The sequence below is a fragment of the Pseudophryne corroboree genome, chromosome 6, assembly GCF_028390025.1.
Source record: "Pseudophryne corroboree isolate aPseCor3 chromosome 6, aPseCor3.hap2, whole genome shotgun sequence".
Taxonomy (NCBI): domain Eukaryota; kingdom Metazoa; phylum Chordata; class Amphibia; order Anura; family Myobatrachidae; genus Pseudophryne; species Pseudophryne corroboree.
The window spans coordinates 140,216,488-140,238,256 of NC_086449.1; the positions used below are offsets into that span (position 1 = coordinate 140,216,488).

The 21,769-nt window shown below is 47.9% G+C and overlaps 1 protein-coding gene across 1 annotated transcript in view; it reads right to left on the bottom strand.

Annotated features, from left to right (window-relative positions):
• Window positions 1-21,769, bottom strand: part of DDX56 (DEAD-box helicase 56) — a 90,448-nt gene that overhangs the window by 11,765 nt on the left and 56,914 nt on the right. Inside the window, exons 11-13 of the mRNA XM_063931911.1 lie at window positions 21,298-21,387; window positions 8,444-8,549; window positions 7,554-7,648 (exon numbers count right to left, since the gene is read on the bottom strand). Coding sequence (XP_063787981.1) covers window positions 7,554-7,648; window positions 8,444-8,549; window positions 21,298-21,387 — 291 coding nt within the window. The remainder of the gene's footprint in view (window positions 1-7,553; window positions 7,649-8,443; window positions 8,550-21,297; window positions 21,388-21,769) is intronic.

Genomic DNA, 21,769 nt, shown 5'->3' on the forward strand with positions numbered 1-21,769 from the left:
GACAAGGCTGCCCTTTGTCTCCGACTCTGTTTGCCATTGCTATTGAGCCATTGGCATGTTTGATTAGAGCAAATCCAGATATTGTGGGTATTAGGGTTGGCGCAAGAGAGGACAGGATAGCGTTATACGCTGATGACCTCTTGCTCTTTGTGGACGACTACTTCTCCTCCTTACCTAAACTCCTTGACTTGATAACCAACTACGGACACTTCTCCAGACTCAAAATTAACTGGGACAAATCCACCATTACTCCACTTAGAGGCCTGGTTCCGGTGGCCCCAGTGATTCATACCCCCCTTAAATGGGTAGACTCTTTCAAGTACCTGGGTATATGGGTATCTAATGACCCTTGTACCTATGTTTCCCTTAATATCATGCCGCAGATGGTGTATCTCCGCTCGAAGGTCAGAGTTTGGGGGACTCTGCCCCTGACTGTTACTGGTAGGGTCAATTTGGTAAAAATAGTATACTTGCCTAAACTCCTTTATGTCCTCCAGCAATCCCCTATATATATTAACTTGAAGACATTTAAACAGATTGACAGTTTGCTCTCTTCTTTAATTTGGGCCAGTCGGAGAGCGCGGTTGAGACTTGACGTTCTGTCCAGACAGAGAGTGCTGGGAGGCTTAGCTCTCCCTATGTTTCGATTTTATTACTATTCTGCGCAGTTGGCACAAATATGGGAGTGGGTAAATGCCCCAGATGCTCACACCATACACTCCCAAATGCTTTTACAGGCCTGCCCTGACGGCTCTCCATTACAGATGCTTATCTGTGGGAACCCTAACTTGTCCAAGATTCCTATAATAAAACAGGCCGTCCTCATATGGAAACAGGTACATGTTATCCTATTGGGCCAAGGTATTGACCCAGATACTCCTCTGGACAATGCCTTTGGCTTCCCAGAATTGGCTTCGCTGCAGACTGGGGCGGTGTGGGGGAGGTGGGGGGTGACATCCCTGGGACACTTGTGTAACGTTGGTATACTGAAAACCTTCCTGCAAATTCAACAGGATTACAGTGTACCCTCGTCTCATTTCTACCGATACCTGCAACTGAGACATGCGCTTAATGCACAATTTCCCGATACTCCCCCAACGGTAGCGGACTCCCCGGTGAAGCCTCTCCTGCAGTCCCTGGGAAATGGACATCTGGTGTCCAACATCTATACAACCATGCTTCGATCTCACTACTCTGACCCGTTATCCCTTCTCAGGAATAAGTGGGAATCTATCTTGGGTGCCATCTCTGATGAGATTTGGGAGGGTGCTTTGTGTTCTCCACGATTATCCACTACCACCACCAGATATCAACAAATCCAACTGTTTCTAATACACAGAGTTTATATGACCCCAGTGTGCTTGCGACGTATAGGGGGTACCCACTCCTCCAGATGTCCTAAGTGCGATAGTCTGGATGCGGACTTTTGGCACATTATCTGGCTATGCCCCAAGGTAGCCGTGTTCTGGTCGGGTGTTACTGACGCCCTGGTGTCAACGGGTATTCCCTAGTCTGTATGCTCCCCGACGACATGCGTGTTATCTGCTGTGGAGGAGGATGCCCTGAACCTCCCTGCCAGAAGATATGTAATTAATCTAGGTGGCCTAGCCAAGGTGTGTATCGCCCGGCTTTGGCTAGCCAAAGATGCGCCCACAATGCGATCCTGGGTCTCACTTGTAAATGATACGGCCTCTCATGAGAAATATGTATACTTCGCTAGAAAAGCGGGGAAAAAATATCAGGACCTGTGGGGTAGATGGCTTCAGTCTCCGCGCTTTATGACCCAGAGTGTCTGAGTACCCACTACTGAGGGCTCCGTGCCTGGGCGGACGGGAGATGAGACACGTACCGGGGGGTTAGTGTGGGAGTGTGTTTCTAGACCTGCATGGGGTGAGCTGCCTCTCTTTATTTGTGGGGTCTCCTGGCGCCCGCGGTCGGTCGGCCATACTTTGCCAATATTGCTGTTGTATGATTTGCTCAATATTTATGGTGTGTTGCCATAGACGACTCTATACAATATACATTGTTCTATATGGTTCATGCTAATATGTGATACTAGTTCTAATTCATATTATCTGTAACGGAATTAAGCCTGCACATGCTTTACTGTACTAATTGGTTACTACTAGAATTGGGAATCTGCGTATTTCCCTGGGTTGGGGATTTGTTTTGGTTTGCTTTGTTTGTTTTTGTATTTTTGTTTCACTGAAAAACACAAAATCAATAAAAAAGTATTGAATTAAAAAAAAAAAATCTTATTTTCTCTAACGTCCTAGTGGATGCTGGGGACTCCGTAAGGACCATGGGGATTATACCAAAGCTCCCAAACGGGCGGGAGAGTGCGGATGACTCTGCAGCACCGAATGAGCAAACACAAGGTCCTCCTCAGCCAGGGTATCAAACTTGTAAAACTTTGCAAAAGTGTTTGAACTTGACCAAGTAGCTGCTCGGCAAAGCCGTAATGCCGAGACCCCTCGGGCAGCCGCCCAAGAAGAGCCCACCTTCCTTGTGGAGTGGGCTTTTACTGATTTTGGAAGCGGCAATCCAGCCGCAGAATGAGCCTGCTGAATCGTGTTACAGATCCAGCGAGCAATAGTTTGCTTTGAAGCAGGAGCACCCCGCTTGTTGGATGCATACAGGATAAACAGCGACTCAGTTTTCCTGACTCTAGCCGTTCTGGCTACATAAACCTTCAAAGCCCTGACCACATCCAGCAACTCGGAATTCTCCAAGTCACGAGTAGCCACAGACACCACAATCGGTTGGTTCATATGAAAAGATGGCACCACTTTTGGCAGAAATTGTGGACGGGTCCGCAATTCTGCCCTGTCCATATGGAAAACCAGATAGGGGCTTTTATGTGACAAAGCCGCTAATTCTGACACACGCCTAGCTGAAGCCAAGGCTAATGGCATGACCACCTTCCACGTGAGAAATTTTTAACTCCACGGTTTTGAGTGGCTCAAACCAGTGTGACTTCAGGAAACTCAACACCACGTTAAGATCCCAAGGTGCCACTGGAGGCACAAAAGGGGGCTGAATATGCAGCACTCCCTTTACAACGTCTGAACTTCAAGAAGAGAAGCCAGTTCTTTTTGAAAGAAAATGGATAGGACCAAAATCTGGACCTTAATGGAACCCAATTTCAGGCCCAAAGCCACTCCCGACTGTAGGAAGTGAATAAAACGGCCCAGCTGGAATTCCTCCGTAGGGGCATTCCTGGCCTCACACCAAGCAACATATTTTCGCCATGTACGCTGATAATGTTGATCCGTCACATCCTTCCTAGCCTCTATCAGCGTAGGAATGACCTCATCCGGAATGCCTTTTTCTGCTAGGATCCGGCGTTCAACCGCCATGCCGTCAAACGCAGCAAGTCTTGGAACAGACAGGGCCCCTGTTGCACAAGTCCTGTCTTAGAGGCAGAGGCCACGGGTCCTCTGTGAGCATTTCTTGCAGATCTGGATACCAAGTCCTTCTTGGCCAATCCGGAACAAAGAGTATTGTTCTCACTCCTCTTTTCTTATGGATTCTCAGCACCTTGGGTATGAGAGGAAGAGGAGGAAATACATAGACCGACGGGAACACCCACGGTGTCACCAGTGCGTCCACAGCTATCGCCTGAGGGTCTCTTGACCTGGCGCAATATCTCTGCAGCTTTTTGTTGAGGCGGGATGCCATCATGTCCACCTGTGGCAGTTCCCACCGACTTGCAATCTGCATGAAGACTTCTTGATGAATTCCCCACTCTCCCGGGTGGAGGTCGTGCCTGCTGAGGAAGTCTGCTTCCCAGTTGTCCCCTCCCGGAATGAACACTACTGACAGTGCGCTTACGTGATTCTCCGCCCAGCTAAGAATTCTGGTGGCTTCTACCATCGCCACCCTGCTCCTTGTGCCGCCTTGGCGGTTACATGAGCCACTGCAGTGATATTGTCTGACTGAATCAGAACCGGTTGGTCGCGAAGCAGGGTCTCCGCTTGACTTAGGGCGTTGTATATGGCCCTTAGTTCCAGGATATTGATGTGAAGGCAAGTCTCCTGCCTTGACCACAGCCCTTGGAAATTTCTTCCCTGTGTGACTGCCCCCCCACCCTTGGAGGGTTGCATCCGTGGTCACCAGGACCCAGTCCTGAATGCCGAATCTGCGACCTTCGAGAAGGTGAGCACTCTGCAGCCACCACAGGAGAGACACCCTGGCCCTGGGGGATAGGGTGATTAACCGATGCATCTGAAGATGTGATCCGGACCACTTGTCCAGTAAGTCCCATTGGAAGGTCCTCGTATGGAACCTGCCGAAGGGAATGGCTTCGTATGATGCCACCCTCCTTCCCAGGACTCGAGTGCAGTGATGCACTGACACCTGTTTTGGTTTTAATAGATTCCTGACCAATGTCACGAGCTCCTGAGCTCTCTCTATCGGGAGATAAACCCTTTTCTGGTCTGTGTCTAGGATCATGCCTAGTAGAGGCAGATGAGCTGTAGGAACCAACTGCGACTTTGGAATATATAGAATCCAGCCGTATTGCCGTTACACTTCCAGAGAAAGTGATACGCTGTTCAGCAACTGCTCTCTTGATCTCGCTTTTATGAGGAGATCGTCCAAGTACGTGATAATAGTGACACCTTGCTTCCGCAGGAGCACCATAATTTCCGCCATTACCTTGGTGAATATTCTCAAGGCCGTGGAGAGACCAAACGGCAACGTCTGAAATTGGTAATGACAATCCCGTACCGCAATTCTGAGGTACGCCTAATGAGGTGGATAAATGGGGACATGAAGGAATGCATCCTTTATGTACCGAGTCACCATAAAATCTCCCCCTTTCAGGCTTGCAATGACCGCTCTTAGCGATTCCATCTTGAACTTGAACCTTTTCAGGTATATGTTCAGGGATTTTAAATTCAATATGGGTCTGACCGAACCGTCTGGTTTCGGGACTACAACATGGTCGAATAACACCCCCCTCCTTGTTGAAGGAGGGGAACCTTGACCACCACCTGTTGAAGATACAATTTGTGAATTGCAGTTAACACTGTTTCCCTCTCGTGGGGGGAAGCCCGCAGGGCCGTCGGTGAGGGGGCATCTTCTCAAAGTCCAGCTTGTATCCCTGAGACACAATATCTATTGCCCAGGGATCTAACAGGGAGTGAACCCACTTGTGGCTGAACTTACGAAGGCGTGCCCCCACCGGGCCTAGCTCCGCCTGTGGAGCCCCAGCGACATGCGGTGGATTTTTGTAGAGGCCGGGGAGCCCTTCTGTTCCTGGGAACTAGCTGTGTTGTGCAGCTTCTTTTCTCTACCCCCGCCTCTGGCAAGAAAGGACGCACCTCGGACTTTCTTGCCTCTTTATTCGAAAGGCTGCATTTGATAATGTCGTGCTTTCCTAGGCTGTGCAGGAATATAAGGCAAAATATCAGAATTACCAGCTATAACTGTGGAGACCAGGTCCGAGAACCCTTCTCCACACAATCCTCAGCCTTCCATATGCCTCTTAAGTCGGCATCATCTGTCCATTGCATATTCTACAGGACATGTCAAGCAGAAATCGACATAGCTTTGACTCTAGGACCCAGTATACTCATGTCTCTTTGGGCATGTTTTATATATACATATCTCTTAAGACAGCATCTTTAATATATATATATATATATATATATATATATATATATATATATCTCTATATATACATATATATATCTATATGCATACTAGGGTCTCAATCTCAGCTGATAAAGGTACCTGTCCACGCTGCCACAGCGCTATAAACCCATGCCGACACAATCGCCGGTCTGAGTAGTGTACCAGAATGTGCACGCTATCTGCAGGATCCCTGAGAATAGCTGTTACGTCAGGGCTACCTTTTGGGCAAACGTGACACCCTAGGGGAAGATTCCCATCATATCCTGGCCCTAGTGGGGAAAGGATACTGCCTGAGAATTCTTTGTGGGAAACTGCAGTCTCTTATCTGGAGATTCCCGCTCTTTTTCATCATGAGAGGAGGGAAATTTACCTCAGCTTTCTTCCCCTTAAACATGTGTACCCTTGTGTCAGGGACAGATGAGTCATCAGTGATATGCAAATCATCTTTTATTACAATAATCATATATTGAATACTTTTCTGCCATTTTGGCTGTAACTTTGCATTATCGTAGTCGACACTGGAGTCAAACTCCGTGTCGATATCAGTGTCTATTATTTTGGATAGTGAGCATTGAGAGACTCTAAAGGTCTCTGCGACATAGGGACAGACATGGGTAGATTTCCTGTCTGTTCTCTAATCTTTTGTGCAATAAATTCACCTTAGCACTTAATTACACATATCTAAACAGGTGTCGGCGTTGTCGACGGAGACACCCTCTCACACACATTTGCTCCATCTCCTCCTTAGGGGAGCCTTTTACCTCAGACATGTCGACACACACGTACCGACACACCACACACTCAGGGAATGCTCACCTGTAGACAATTCCCCCATAAGGCCCTTTGGAGAGACAGAGAGAGAGTATGCCAGCACACACCTCAGCGCTATTAACCCAGGAATAACACAGTAACTTAATGTTAACCCAGTAGCTGCTGTTTATATTGATTTTTGCGCCTAATTATGTGCCCCCCCCTCTCTTTTTACCCTCTTCTACCGTGTAACTGCAGGGGAGAGACTGGGGAGCTTCCTCTCAGCGGTGCCGTGGAGAAAAAACATGGCGCTGGTGAGTGCTGAGGAAGAAGCCCCGCCCCCTCGACGGCGGGCTTCTGTCCCGTTTTCATGTACAATTTTGGCGGGGGCCCATGCATATATACAGTGCCCAACTGTATATATGCCCACTTTTGCCAGGAGGTCTCTAATTGCTGCCCAGGACGCCCCCCCCTGCACCCTGCACCCTACAGTGACCGGAGTATGTGGGTTTAGTGTGGGAGCAATGGCGCACAGCTGCAGTGCTGTGCGCTACCTCATATGAAGACTGGAGTCTTCTGCCGCCGATTTCGAAGTCTTCTTGCTTCTGTCACCGGCTTCTGTCTTCCGGCTCTGCGAGGGGGACGGCGGCGCGGCTCCGGGATCGGACGACAAAGGGTGAGATCCTGTGTACGATCCCTCTGGAGCTAATGGTGTCCAGTAGCCTAAGTGGCAGGACCTATCTGCAGAGAGTAGGGCTGCTTCTCTCCCCTCAGTCCCACGTAGCAGAGAGTCTGTTGCCAGCAGATCTCTCTGAAAATAAAAAAACCTAACAAAATACTTTCTTTTTAGCAAGCTCAGGAGAGCTCACTAAGTAGCACCCAGCTCGTCCGGGCACAGATTCAAAACGGAGGTCTGGAGGAGGGACATAGAGGGAGGAGCCAGAGCACACCAGTATCCAAATTCTTTCTTAAAGTGCCCTGTCTCCTGCGGAGCCCGTCTATTCCCCATGGTCCTTACGGAGTCCCCAGCATCCACTAGGACGTTCGAGAAATTATCTTTCATTCACCTTTTTGTCCATCCCTGTCCCCAGTCTCCCTTTACAAGATAGATATAATGGTCACATGACTAGCAGGAGGGTCGATGAGAATGATTAAACACTCACCTTTTTAGCTGGGGCCTTTGAGGGTGCCGACTGCATTCTCCTCCTTTTTCTCTTTCTCATTAGAGGGTCCACGATAGAGCGCAGGGAAGGAGGGACTGTGAGAGGCAGAAACAGTCACATGAGGGGGAGGATGTACCATACAGGCCGGAGACAATAGGATGGAGAGTGATAAAGGAGATAGGAACAGAATAATGTCCCACTGGCAGCGTCATAGTCATAGGCAAGCAAATCATTTAATACAAATAAAAATGACAACCAATGAAACAATAGCTGAATCACTGTGGATTGAACAGATATTCAGGAGACTAGCTTATAAATTCACCAGTGATATCACGGAGGCTCCCAATTCCGTATATGCCAGTGTATGGTGATTATACCTCAGTTATGCTCCCATGTCCTACAGAACAGAATACTGTAAGTCAGTCTGTCACCTACGTATAAAACCACGCTGTAGGTATAAAGGAAAACCGGTGTATTATCTGTAACCTATGGCACACAGATGTTACCTCATGTTCTGAATGTACTATCGCAGGCCTGGCCAACCTGTGGCTCTCCAGCTTTTGTGAAACTATACATCCCAGCATGCCCTGCCACAGTTTTTGCATTCCCTAATATCAAAACTGCGGCTGGGCATGCTGGGATGTGTAGTTTCCCCCCCTTAAATGGCCTCATTAACAAGGTGCCCCTGTCTCAAATTTCGAACATGTGCCTAAATTCCTACCAAAGCCCATGTGTTTATGGATCCAGACAGTGGTGTTTTAAGGAGTGAAAGCTGGCAGTGGCTACAGGAGGAACTGGGTAAGGAAATCTACCTCTTGTTAAAGGAAAAAGTAGAGAGCATATATGGGGACATGGTGCATATACAGGTAGCAATAGAAACCCGCACATACTCAGATAATCAGGAACATTCTTCAAGTGAGGCTTGACTACTGCAGGGTGCAACGCTTTATCATGCCGAAGTAGATTGAAGTCCCGAGGGTTGTCCTCAAAATAGGTCTGTAGGAAAGAGAAGATAGCAATTAGAAGAAAATAAACCAAACCCATGCAATACCTGGAAACTGGAATCCGAGGGAAGCCACGTAGCTTGCCTTTTATAAAATAAATGCAAGGGAGGGAAGAGGTACTACCTCTCTCCCATTTACCACAGGACTTCCTGCCTGCATTGTATATATTACACCTGGACACCCCACAAGTTAGGTCACATGATCCTGCGGACATACAGAACAAGATTAAAATCATATCGCACCCGCTATCTCACGTCTAAAGTGACGGGAGATAGAGCAGCAATATTCAAATGTACCTTATTATCAAGCGCCTAAACCCGACTAAAGTAATGGGCGTGATCGTGAAGAGACCCATTTGGCCCGCCCAAACGGGTCTCTTTAAACACATTTCAGCTCGCTACCTCCGGGGGTAGAGAGCTGAAATGAAGTTGTCATGCCCATCGGCAGTAACATTAGAATACCGCTGGCGGGCGCGATCGCGTCCAGGAAGCTATTACTACTGGAAGAAATAAAGACGACTCTTGTTGGGGACTTCTAATTTCAATAAAATTTTACTTTTTCCCCCCGATATATATTAAAAATAGGTTCGAAAGAGATGTTCCCAATATGCTGCTTAATGAGTTTAAAACATACAATTATGCATATAAGAATGCATAAATGTGCATATGCAATTACTGTGAAAATAAATGACTTAGACATTTCTTTTGAGTACACATTGGCTGTGACTCAGGGGAGCACCACCAGCCCACATACATCTGGTGTATTATCCACGGAGGTGGCCCCAACAAAATGACATAGGTAGTTGGTAAAGCAAATAAACACAATTTTTGTTTTCTTTCTGCACCTCCTTCCTGGCTCACCATACCTGGGCTGGAGGTAAGGGAGGGACCCCTGTGCAGAGCCATATCCCCTTTCCCCTTCACCACATTTTTTCAATTTATAGGACGTTACCAACCAGACTGTAAAGCACAATATCATAGGGAAGTGTGAGAATACACTGTGACCGCTCACAACAAGAATACAGAGGTCAGTGTGACTTACACAAACATGAAGATGTTCACGCTCAAATCACTCACTTTGGTCCGCTGATAAGAGGAGAGCGGTGCCAGCACTGCAGGGGGAAGCAGGTGAAATGAGGCTACAATCTGCTGCTGTGTAAGGTCACGCAGGACTTGCAGCTGAATCACCAGGTAAACTCTGTGCTCCCTGTGCATAGGTTTAAGCACTAAGGGGGGAGGTTAGGGTTAGGCTGCGGGGCAGGGGGGTTAGGTTTAGGTACCACCAGGGGGAGGTTAGGGTTAAGCTGCAGGAAGGAAGGGTTAGGAGGTAGTGGAGGCGGGCTAGCATAGCATAATCACCCCTGTCTGGATTTCTCCTTTCGGGATTCTGGCGTCTTATTTTTGTCATCCATACTGATCCCGTGTACATAGGTCATACAGAGGTGTCTGGACAGAGGTTCTTACACCCCTGTGTTCTACACGGAATAGGTTGTGTTTATGCTGGTTTCATTGTACACCACTATTGATAAAATAGTATTTTAACTACCTACAGGTAAATCCTTTTCTTTCTTGTAATCCATAAGGGATATTGGGGGAATCTAATACGATGGAGTATAGACAGGGTCCAAAGGAGCTGGTACACTTTAAATTTCTTCAACTGGGTGTGCTGGCTCCTCCCCTCTATGCCCCCTCCCACAGGCAGTAATAGGTAAAATAGTGCTAGGATAGTAAGCCTAAGCCAACGAGCAATGGACTGCTTTAAAGCAGGGCAACCCTTTTTCTGCGCATCATATAGTACGAACAAGGAATCTGTCTTTCTGATCCGAGCCGTTCTCTTAACATAGATCTTCAAGGCTTGCACAACATCCAATGCCTCCGGAGGAGCAGAAGTGCCAGAACTTGACAGAACCACAATGGGTTGATTAAAGAGGAACGCAGAGAAAACCTTCGGCAGGAACTGCTGCCTAGTCCTGAGCTCCGCTCTGTCCTCATAAAAGACCAAGTAAGGGTTTTTACACGATAAGGCCCCCAATTCTGAGACAAGCCTAGCAGAAGGCAGGGCCAATAACATCATTGCCTTCCACGTGAGGTACTTGTCTTCTACCGTCATCAGAAGTTGAAACCAGGAGGACTGTAGAAATTCCAACACTACATTCAAATCCCAGGGTGCCGTGGGCGGCACAAAAGGAGGTTGAATGTGAAGCACCCCTTGCAAGGTCTGAACTTCTGGCAATACTGCCAATTTCTTCTGGAAGAAAATGGAGAGCACTGAAATCTGGACCTTAATGGAACCCCGATGTAAGCCCTTATCCACACCAGCCTGCAGGAAACGGAGGAAACATCCCAAGTGGAACTCCGCAGGCGGATACGTGCGTTCCTTGCACCAAGAGACATATATCCTTCAGATATGATGATAGTGTTTTGACGTAACAGGTTTCTTGGCCTGAACCACGGTAGCAATAACCTTTTTGGAAAGGCCCTTGTGAGCTAGGATGTTCCGCTCAACCGCCACACCGTCAAAAGAAATTGCCATAAGTCCGGGTAGACGAACGGGCCTTGTTGAAGAAGATCTCTTGTCAGTGGCAGAGGCCAAAGGTCTTTTGACGGACATGTCCAGAAGATTCGCGTACCACGCCCTTCGAGGCCAATCCGGGGCAATCAGAATTGCCTGAACTCCTTGATTGCCGATTCGCTTGAGCACCCTTGGGAGCAATGGAATTGGAGAAAACAGGTAGACCAGCCGGTAAGGCCAAGGCGACGTCAGAGCATCTACTGCCCTCGCCTGAGGGTCCCTGGTTCGTGACCAATACCAACGAAGCTTCTTGTTGAGACGAGAAGCTATCACGTCTATTTGTGGGAAGCCCCAACAGTCGATAATCTGCTGAAACACCTGATGGTGAAGCCCGCACTCTCCCGGGTGGAGATCATGACGACTCAGGAAGTCCGCTTCCCACTTGTCTACTCCCGGAATGAAGATTGCGGACAGTGCTCTTGCATTTCCTTCTGCCCAGAGGAGTATCTTTGACACTTCTCGCATGCAGGCCCTCCTTTTCGTTCCTCCTTGTCGACTGATATACGCTACTGCCGTGGCACTGTCCGACTGTACTTGGATCGCGTGATCCCTGAGCAGAGGTGAGGCCTGAATCAGAGCATTGTAGATTGCCCGAAGTTCCAGAATGTTGATCGGAAGGAGGGCTTCTTGGGCTGACCACGTGCCCTAGAACTGAGCCCCTTCGGTGACAGCTCCCCATCCTCTCAGACTCGCATCTGTCGTGAGGAGGATCCAATCCTTAATCCCGAAACTTCGGCCTTCCAGTAGGTTGGAGGACTGCAGCCACCGCAGGAGGGAAATCCTGGCCTGAGGTGACAGCCGTATCATCCAGTGCATCTGAAGATGTGATCCGGACCACTTGCTCAGGAGATCCAATTGAAAAGTTCTGGCATGGAACCTTCCATACTGGCTCGCCTCGTACGAGGCAACTATCTTCCCCAACAATCTTATGCAAAGATGGATGGATATTTGTGTATGCTGGAGAATCATGCGAACCATCTCCTGAAGTGTTCTTGCTTTGTCTTCTGGGAGAAACACTTTCTGGGCCACAGTATCCAGCAACATTCCCAGGAACAGGAGCCGTGGAGTTGGCTCCAGGTGGGACTTCTGAAAATTGAGGATCCACCCATGGTGAGACAGAAGTTGGATAGTGCGGTCTATATGGAGCAATTAAAGCTTCCTGGATCTTGCTTTTATCAGGAGATCGTCCAGGTAAGGGACAATATTGACGCCATGGACCCGGAGTTGGAACATCATCTCTGCCATCACCTTCGTGAACTCCTTCAGAGCTGTGGACAGTCCGAAGGGTAGCGCCTGGAACTGGTAGGGATCGTTCAGCAGGGCAAACCTCAGGTAAGCCTGATGTGATGGCCAAATCGGGATATGGAGATAGGCGTCCCTGATATCCAGGGAGACCATGAACTCCTGTTCTTTCAGAACTGCAATCACTGCTCGCAAGGATTTCATCTTGAACCCGAAAACCTTAAGTAAGGGTTCTAGGATTTCAGATTCAAAAAGAGGATTTTGATACTTACCAATAAATCCATTTCTCTGAATCCTCTAGGGGACACTGGAAGCTTGCAACCGGAGGTGTGGCACAATCTTAAATTAGCATGGTCTGCACAGGCGGCTTCCTTCCCCTTCACATCCCTCCTCCCTCAGTTTGGAAAATGTGACTTTGAGAATAGGACATGATACTGTAGCACCTGGCAAGGAACCGAACCGTACATCATATCACACAGCATCCAAGAAACGGTTAACCGAAAAAAAAACCCGCTGTTTGTACGAATTGTTTGAACAAGAACAACGAACACAGCAGGTTGACAGCACTGAGGCGGGCGTCCAGTGTCCCCTAGAGGATTCAGAGAAATGGATTTATCGGTAAGTACCAAAATCCTCTTTTCTTTCATCCACTAGGGGACACTGGAGCATCCATTTACATTAGGGGACGTCCCAAAGTTATCCCCTAGGGAGGGAGTGCTGTCAGTGGCCTGCAAAACTAAACGTCCGAATTTATAATCTCCAGACACAAAGGCATCAAACTTGTAAAATTTCGCGAACGTGTGGGCTGAAGACCACGTCGCCGCTCTGCAAAGTTGAGTAGTGAAAGCACCTCTGGCAGCCGCCCATGAGGCACCCACTGATCGGGTGGTATGAGCACCCGCCTGAACTGAAAACTGTGTGCTACAGGAAATATAAGCTTGCCGAATGGCAAGTCTATTCCGTCTAGATAAAGACAGCATAGATGCTGGCCAACCCTTCTTTGGCCCATCATAAAGAACAAAACAAATGGTCCGACTTTCTGAAAGGACGATGTAACTTGCACGTATACCCGTAAAAGCTTGCACAACGTCTAAGGACACGTCCCCATCTGCGAGACCCTAGGAAGATGGGACCACGATTGGCTGGTTTACGTGAACCCCCGAAACAACCCTAGGAAGGAAATCTCCTCTCGTACAGAATTCCGCCCTATTTCATGAAAAATTAAAAAGGGACTTATACCCGATAAGGCTCCCAACTCAGAAACCCACCTGGCCGAAGCCAAGGCAAGCAATAATGTGACCTCCCAAGAGAGATATTTCAGGTGAGGTCTCAAAAATTCCAACACCAAATGTAAGTCCCATGGCGTAGTGCGAGGACGAAAAAGGGGTTGTATCCTCAGAACCCCCAGTAAAAAGGTTTGACCTCTGGCAAGGATGCCAACCGCCGTAGAAATAGGATGGAGAGAGACGAAATTTGAACCTTCAGAACGCCCAGTCTGAGCCCTACCTCTAGACCGGCCTGAAGGAAAAGTCAAAGTCTGGATAAGTGGAAGTTCGTCGAATTCCGCCCACATTCTTGACACCAGTCCATGTATCTCTTCCACATTATGTAGTAGTGCTTGGCTGTGACCGGCTACCTAGCGACAATCATCGTAGGAATGGCCAGTCTTGGTGTCCCTCTGTTTCTTAAGATCCGGGTTTCAATAGCCACGCCGTTAAACGCAACCTGTGCATGACTGGGCGTTGGAACGGTCCCTGAGATAACAGGTCCTCTCTCTGAGGTAACCGCCAAGGATCATCCGCTAGTAACCCTTGCAGGTCTGAGTAATAACTCCTGCGGGACCAATCTGGTGCGATTAGAATCGCCCACATTCGTTCTCGTTTCAACCCTTTCAGAAACCTGGGAATGAGTGGGAAAAGTGGAAAAATGTGAACCGTCAAGTAACACCAAGGAAGTGTTAATGCGTCCACTCCTTCTGCTGCTGGATCTCTTGTCCTGGACATACATCTGGGTAACTGATGGTTTTGCCGAGACACCATTAGGTCGACTTGAGGTAGACCCCCATCTCCTCACCACCATGTCGAAAATCCGTGGATGTAGGCACCCCTCTCCCGGATGCATATCCTGACGATTGAGACAATCTGCTTCGCAGTTCTCCACACCTGGAATGAACACTGCCGAGAGGATGATCTTTTGTCCTTCTGCCCACAACAAAATCTTTGTGGCTTCCTGTAACGCCATCCTGCTATTTGATTCTCCTTGACGGTTTATGTAAGCCGACATCGTGACTTGTCCAACTTTATCTTCAAGTGTTGACCCATGCCTAGGTCTTCGGTTAAGAGCAGCGCGTTGTAAACCGCTCTCAGCTCGAGAATGTTCATGGCGGTCACCTGCCGGAAACAGATGTCCCTCCAGGACAGCACCACAGCCTCTGAGACTTGCATACGTTGTTAGGATTCTCCAATCCCAAGTGCCGAATCTGTTGCCTGATGCGAGATTCCTGCGCAACGACCACCAATTTAAGAAGGGTCGTATGCGCGGTGGAAGTCGAAATACTGCGATGTAGAAGCCAGTGTGACCCTGCTCCCTGAGGTTCATCTGGAATGGTCGGGAATGAAGCTTCGAAAGACGCCACCATCCTCCCGAGAAGGTGCCCACAGAGGTGTAGAGAAACAGTTTGTGACCTCAGCACCTGAGCCATTAATCTCTGTAGGTCCTTGACCTTATACTCTTGTAGGAATACTCTCAATTGTACCGTGTCCACAATGAGACCAAGGAATTTAATCCGTTGAGTTGACCTGAGGTTGGATTTCTGGAAATTCACAATCCACCCTGTTAAATGATAAATTGATGAGACGTCTTAAGATCCTTGAACAACTGTTCCAGAAAGGATGCTCTGATTAGTAGATCGACTAAATAAGGTATAATAGTGACCCTCAACAGTCTCAATTCTGCAACCATGATTGCCATGATCTTCGTAAAGCTTATTGGGGCCGATGATCGACAAACGCAAAGGCCCTGAAGTGGTTGTGATCCTTCACCTGGGCGAACTTTAAGTAAGCCTGGTGAGGGGCTCAGATTGGGATATGCAGATATGCATTATGTCCATGGATACCATGAATACGCCCTGTTCTAAGCCTGCAATGACCGACTGGATTGATTCCATGTTGAATTTATAGACCCTTAGAAACTGGTTTAAAACCCTTTAAATTGAGTATCGGCCCGAGTGTCCCATCTAGCTTTGTCATGACAAAAAGATTGGAATAGAAAACCGTTCCTCTGAGAGGTGGGAACCGGAATAATTACCTCTGACCGTAGCAAAGTTCTAATTGCTGTCATCAGTGCTTTTGCTTTCTGAGGGCACTGTACCCCTGGAAGAATAGGTCGTTTATCCAAAGTTCTGATGAGGTATTGGCCCAGATGTCCCGAAAACCTTCCAAACGTGCGCCCACAAAGGGGGACCCCAGGTGAACTGGGAGGCAGTCATGCCACAGTTTTGTCAGCAGGATTATCCTGCTGTTTGCTGCCTGTGAGCGGCCTCTACCTCTGCCCCCACGTACTAGTGTACCGAAACCTCTCCCTTGGGTTTGAAAGGACAGTGATCTAAATGATTTACACGCTGGTCCCGAATAACCTCTCCTAACCTGTGGATCGGCTCTCGTATAAGGAGTAGGTAGAAGGGTGAACTTCCCTACGAAATCCACTTGTCCAACTGTGAACCAAAAAGCATCTCACCCCCAAAGAGGATGGATTCTACCGCCTTCTTGGTGTCAGACTCTCCTTGCCATTCTCTGAGCCATAAAATCCATCTAGCCAATATGGCCTATGCTGAGATGCGCGAAGCTATCCTGCTAGGATCCTCTGAGGCTTGACACAAGCATAAAGCAGATTCTTGAATGTGTTCCGCCAGTTGGGTAATCTCTTCCAAGCTATTTTCCTCTTCAATAGCTTGTACAATACGTCCAGACCATGCTCCCATGGCCTTGTTGACCCAAGCCCAGACGATCGCAGGTCTCTGTGCTGCACCAGTTGCTACGAAAATTGACTTTAAAGCTGTGTCAACCTTACGACCTGAAGCGTCCTTTAAAGTCGTTACATTAGAAATGGGTAAGATTGTCTTCTCAGACAACCTTCCTAGGAAAGCATCCACTACTGGTGGATTCTCCTACTTATCCTTACACCCTTAGGTAGGAGATAAGTTACTCGAAAACTTTTCGGAAATTGAAAGCGTTTGTCAGGTTGTTTCCCAGCGTCCTCCATCTGAGATTTGAGCGATGTAGGAATGGGAAACACCGCAAAACACGGCTTTTGGGATTCGAACAATTCAAATTCTTCTGGCTCCTTTACTTTTTCTACTTCAAAGTATAGGATCTCCTTCACCGCTTCAATAAAAAAATAAAGACTTGAGATTGCCGTGTCCTCTGGGAAATCGGCGTCTAGGTTAGATTCCATTTACTCATCTAATAGGAAGAGATCTTTTAACTGCCTTGCGCACCTTTGTTTCTGCATGTGCGGGCGGCGTTAACCCGCTAAGAAATTGCGCCTCGTTTTTGAGAATCCCGCAGCCCATTCCGATTGCTGCTTGCGCGATTCCGCCATCTCCTTGGAGATTCTATTTGTAAGGCTGTCTTTCCATGACCTAGCCATATGTTACCAGGTGGAGCGTCCTTGTCTAAGCAGGAGTCGTCCACCCCGGAGCTGCCAACCCGCGTGCCCTTCCTGTTACCTTTCGTACAAACAAAACAGGTCTTGTTTGGTGCTTTAGACATGTTGTTAAACCCCTTACTAGGGAATTACACAGCACTTTCACCCTTTAAACTAGGAAGAGAAAGACTGAGAGATGACGGAAGCGACGGTTCCTTTAGGTATCTGATTCGGCTGGGATTACCTTTCCCTTCTTGTGTGTGTGTGTGTGTGTGTGTGTGTGTGTGTGTGTGTGTGTGTGTGTGTGTGTGTGTATATGTATGTATGTATGTATGTATGTATATATACACACACACATATTATATATATATATATATATATATATATATATATATATATATATATATATATATAAAGGAGCAGGACAAAAAATAAATTTATAATTAAAAAATAAATAAATAGAAAATAAATAAATTAAAACACCAGCCGTCTTGCCCCACTCGCACACCCAACTGTATTTCAGCTGTTATGTTGGGGTTGACGTTCCATCGCTTCCTCTTATTTTCTGCAGGATCCTTCTCATATAAGTCCTTTGAAAATATAAATATAAAATTGAATGATGAAAATACAGGCGATCCCTTTTGGCAGCTCCCAATATAATGTTCAACAGCAGAGGGAGCCTGAAATAATGTAGGGGCCCTACCCCCTGAGCTAATTGGCTGACATCCCTAGGGAGGAAGTAACCCCCCCTGAGACTAACTTTGCGCCAAAAATGTGTTTGTAAAATGTCTGCCATTAAAATTATGAGGTAACATGTATCAGGGGACCACTGTTAAATAACCCCTTATCCCTGAACACGGTTTCCTCTTAATGTTGAAAACCTTCTTAACAACTCGGATTTGTGGGACGCTGCGTGAGGTGGAGCCGCCCCCTCCCTCGCAGCGCGTGTAACAGAGAAGCGCCCGACACTCGCAGTCCCCGTCTACGCGTGGCGGTGCCTTCCCCGCCGTCCTCCGGAGCTCAGCTCTATCTGTTAATGAGCTGTGCGCTCCGGCTGGCCCGCCCTCTGCTCGCTGAAATGGCTCCGGGCAGCCCATCTGTTTTAAATGGGGATCTATGTGCGGCACTTCTAATCTCCCCACAGTTTAACCGGGGAGACCAGTGTGCACAGAAACAACAGAAAATTATCTGTCAGGGCACTCTTTCTATTACTAAAGGAGGGATCTTCAGGCTACGGGACCTCATTCCAATACTTACAGTTTGAGGATCTCCTGTAGAGAGATGCAGATCCCTTCAAAAGGGATCTTGTCTCTCAAACTCATCTTGGCTTTGTCCCCCATTTCATTAGTTGACGAAGCACTATTCTGAATCCTGAACTTTGTCCCACTTTTATTAGGGGGATGCAGCCTTTTCTTCTGGTAAAGCCTGCACCCCCTTTCATTTAGGTGGGATCGGGCAAGTACCATCTTTTCTTTCAAAACCTGCACCCTCCCTTTAGTTAGGAGGGATTGAGCCGGTCTAAAAGAGAAAAAATAAATAAAAATAAATAAATAAATCTTCAAGGAGCAGGAGCTCCCTTCTGTGCTTGTACCTCCTAGGCACAATTTTCCAAACTGAGGGAGGAGGGATGTGAAGGGGGAGGAGCCGGCTGTGCAGACAATGCTAATTTAAGATTGTGCCACACCTCCGGTTGCAAACTTCACACCCCTAATGTAAATGGATGCTCCAGTGTCCCCTAGTGGATGAAAGAGAAATGGGTCATACCGAACCACCCGGTTTCGGTACCACTAACAGGTTGGAGTAGTAACCCTTTCCCTGTTGTTGCAGTGCCACTGGAACAATGACTCGGGACTGGACCAATTTTAGGATGGCCTGTTGCAGCGTAACACGCGTATCCTCCAAAGCTGTTAAGCTTGATTTGAAAAATCGGTGGGGAAGAGAACCGTCGAACTACAGCTTGTAGCCCTGAGAAATGAGGTCCTGTACCCAGGTATCCTGGCAGAAACTTTCCCAGATGCGGCTGAAGTGACGCAGCCGAGCACCCATCACGAGATCCCCTCGGGGTGGGCGGGCACAGTCATGCTGAGGTTTAAGTGGAAGCTGAACTGGTGCTTTGTTCTTGGGAACCTGCAGCTGCTGGCTTTTTTGCCTTAACTCTGGTGCTTCCTGCAGCGTTTGAGGTGCCTCTGGTTCCAGATCGAAACATAGCGGTTTGAAAGGACTGAGTAGATGGCCCTGGATAGGAGCGCCTAGCCGGTGGGGCCTTAGGGGGAAGAAACGTGGAATTCCCAGAAGTAGCTTTGGAAATCCATGAAACCAACTCAACTCCGAATAGCCACTCCCCTGAGAAAGGGAGAGACACCCCCCCACACTACGCTTGGAATCTGCATCCGCTATCCACTGGCGCAACCATAAAGCTCTGCGCGCCGACACTGCCATGGCAGTAGTACTCACATTAATAGTGCCTCTCTCTTTAATAGAGTCGCACAGGACGTGTGCAGTATCCTGAATGTGTTTCATCAGAGTAACCATACTCACCAAACACATATCCCCCGACAGTCCCTCTTGAACTGGCCCGCCCAGGTGTGAATGACAGGTGTCAACCAGCAACCCGCTATCACAGGTCCTTGTGATATACCAGCTGCTGTGGAACAGACTTCAGTGTAGTCTTCTAGTTTTCTATCCCCAGGGTCCATCAAAGCCGAGGAGCCAGGGACCGGTAACATCACCTCTTTAGACAGGCGTGAGACAGAAACGTCAACAGTTCACAGTTTTTCCTGCCTTCAGGAGAAAATGGGAAAGTGTTAAAAAGCATCTGGCCACCTGTAATTTTTTATCAGGATTTTTCCAGGACAACTTTAAACATATCATCTAATTCCTTAGAATCAGAGAAAGTGATGCTAACCTTTTTATGCGAGGAGAAAAATTACTGCTTTACTGCATCGTCTTCTACTGGGAGTTTTAACACATCCCTGATAGCAATTATGAGGGGCTCAAGCCCTTGTGCAGGAGATGAATCCTCAATAATAGGGTCCATCTCCTCCCCCTCCTTCTGTCCCTCCTCCTCATCAGTTACTGAGAGTAAGCAGGCAGACCACGTGTATGTAGCCCTGAGCTGGGGAGAAGGGTCTGTCCTCTGCCTCTTGCAGCCAGGTCTGCTGTAGTCGCTGTGTCTTATGACTATTTGCAGAGGGCTGAGAGAACATGTCTGCCATCCAGGGAGTTCACACACAACACACAGACACTGTACAAGCAAGCCTGCCCTTGATTGGTATGCGAGTAGGAGACCCAGAGAAAATGACCAGCACGCCAAGCCTAGCAGACTCAGAGAGACTGCAGGCTGTAACTTTATACTGTGACTCAGTGGAACAGCGGTGTTTTGTCCTTATGAGGACTCTATTTACAAGTATAATAGCTGTTCTACCTCTTTCTAACACCCCTATATGTATCTGGAGTGCTGGAGGAGCTGTGTGCCTGCTGCTGCCTGTAAGAAGAGGAAGGTGTTAAAACGCAGCTGGTCCCGCTCTGAGGAAGCTCCGCCCCCTGTAATGGCGCCGGAGTTTGAGCTATATTTATACTGGCAAAAGTCTCCCCACGAGTATAAAACATCACACAAGTGCTAATTTTACCCACTGCTGCCAGTGTACACAGGAGGCTATAGCGGGGTCCCATATACAGCGGCCACGTTCTGCCGCACCATAAACTGGGGGACCCCCTAGCGGGGCCCCCGGTTTGTACTCACCACTGATGTCACCTTCAGGCTATTGTTAGGGGTGTGCAGCAAGCTGCAATTGTGACCGCAAAGGTGCAGTGCCCCGCTGTACAACCTCCTCTCAGGACGGTGGTCCTGCAGCGGGGAAACGGCTCGAACACCTTGCAAGGCCAGTGACTGTGTCCCCCCCCCCCCCCCCCTAACTCCCACGGTGCAGGTATGCTGTTGCCCAATCAGCATACCAAAAATAATAAAAGTTAAAAAGAAATTGAAGAAAACTCTCTGTAGCTCAGAGATGTGCATCCTCTCCTGAGGACACTTTTGTCTAAACTGCCTGTGGGAGCGGGCATAGAGGGGAGGAACCAGCACACCCAGTTGAAGAAATTTTAAGTGCACCAGCTCCTTTGGACCCCGTCTATACCCCATCGTACTAAGTTGTCCCCAAAATCCCTTATGGATGCTAGAGAAAAACAGAACTGGTGTCTAAGGTGACAAACTGGGCACACAGAACGTGTACACAGTAGCTGGGAATGGGATTGCGACACAAGAGACGCTACAAAGTGGTCCTTACCTTTAGTTTCTCAGAGTTTAGCAGTTCTTCCTTTATCTCCTTTAGACGTGCCTCCTTTATAGCTTGCTTGGTTACTGACCTCATTGCATCCTAAGGAAGAGACATCACATGATCAAACAAAATTTCCTGATGTAGTCAGTAAGGTCCAACATGGTACATGTGACTACAGCTGTACACTATAATGATGTAACTTCCATCTCCTGCCCCACGTATACAGGGAGAGAGGCAACTGCAAGACATTATTGGTAATAAGCCCCTTATTTCTGCTTGCAATGCGTACAGGACAGTGATATTCAGAAATGGATCAAATAAGGTTAGAGATAAAAATAATATAAAAAAAAAAAAAAAGGGGCAGACAAGATGGGCCAAGTGGTTCTTATCTGCCGACAAATTCTATGTTTCTATGTTTCTATGACCTCGTGCGCAACTGAATCTGCAACAAATGACGGCAATATTAAGGGAGATTCTCCGT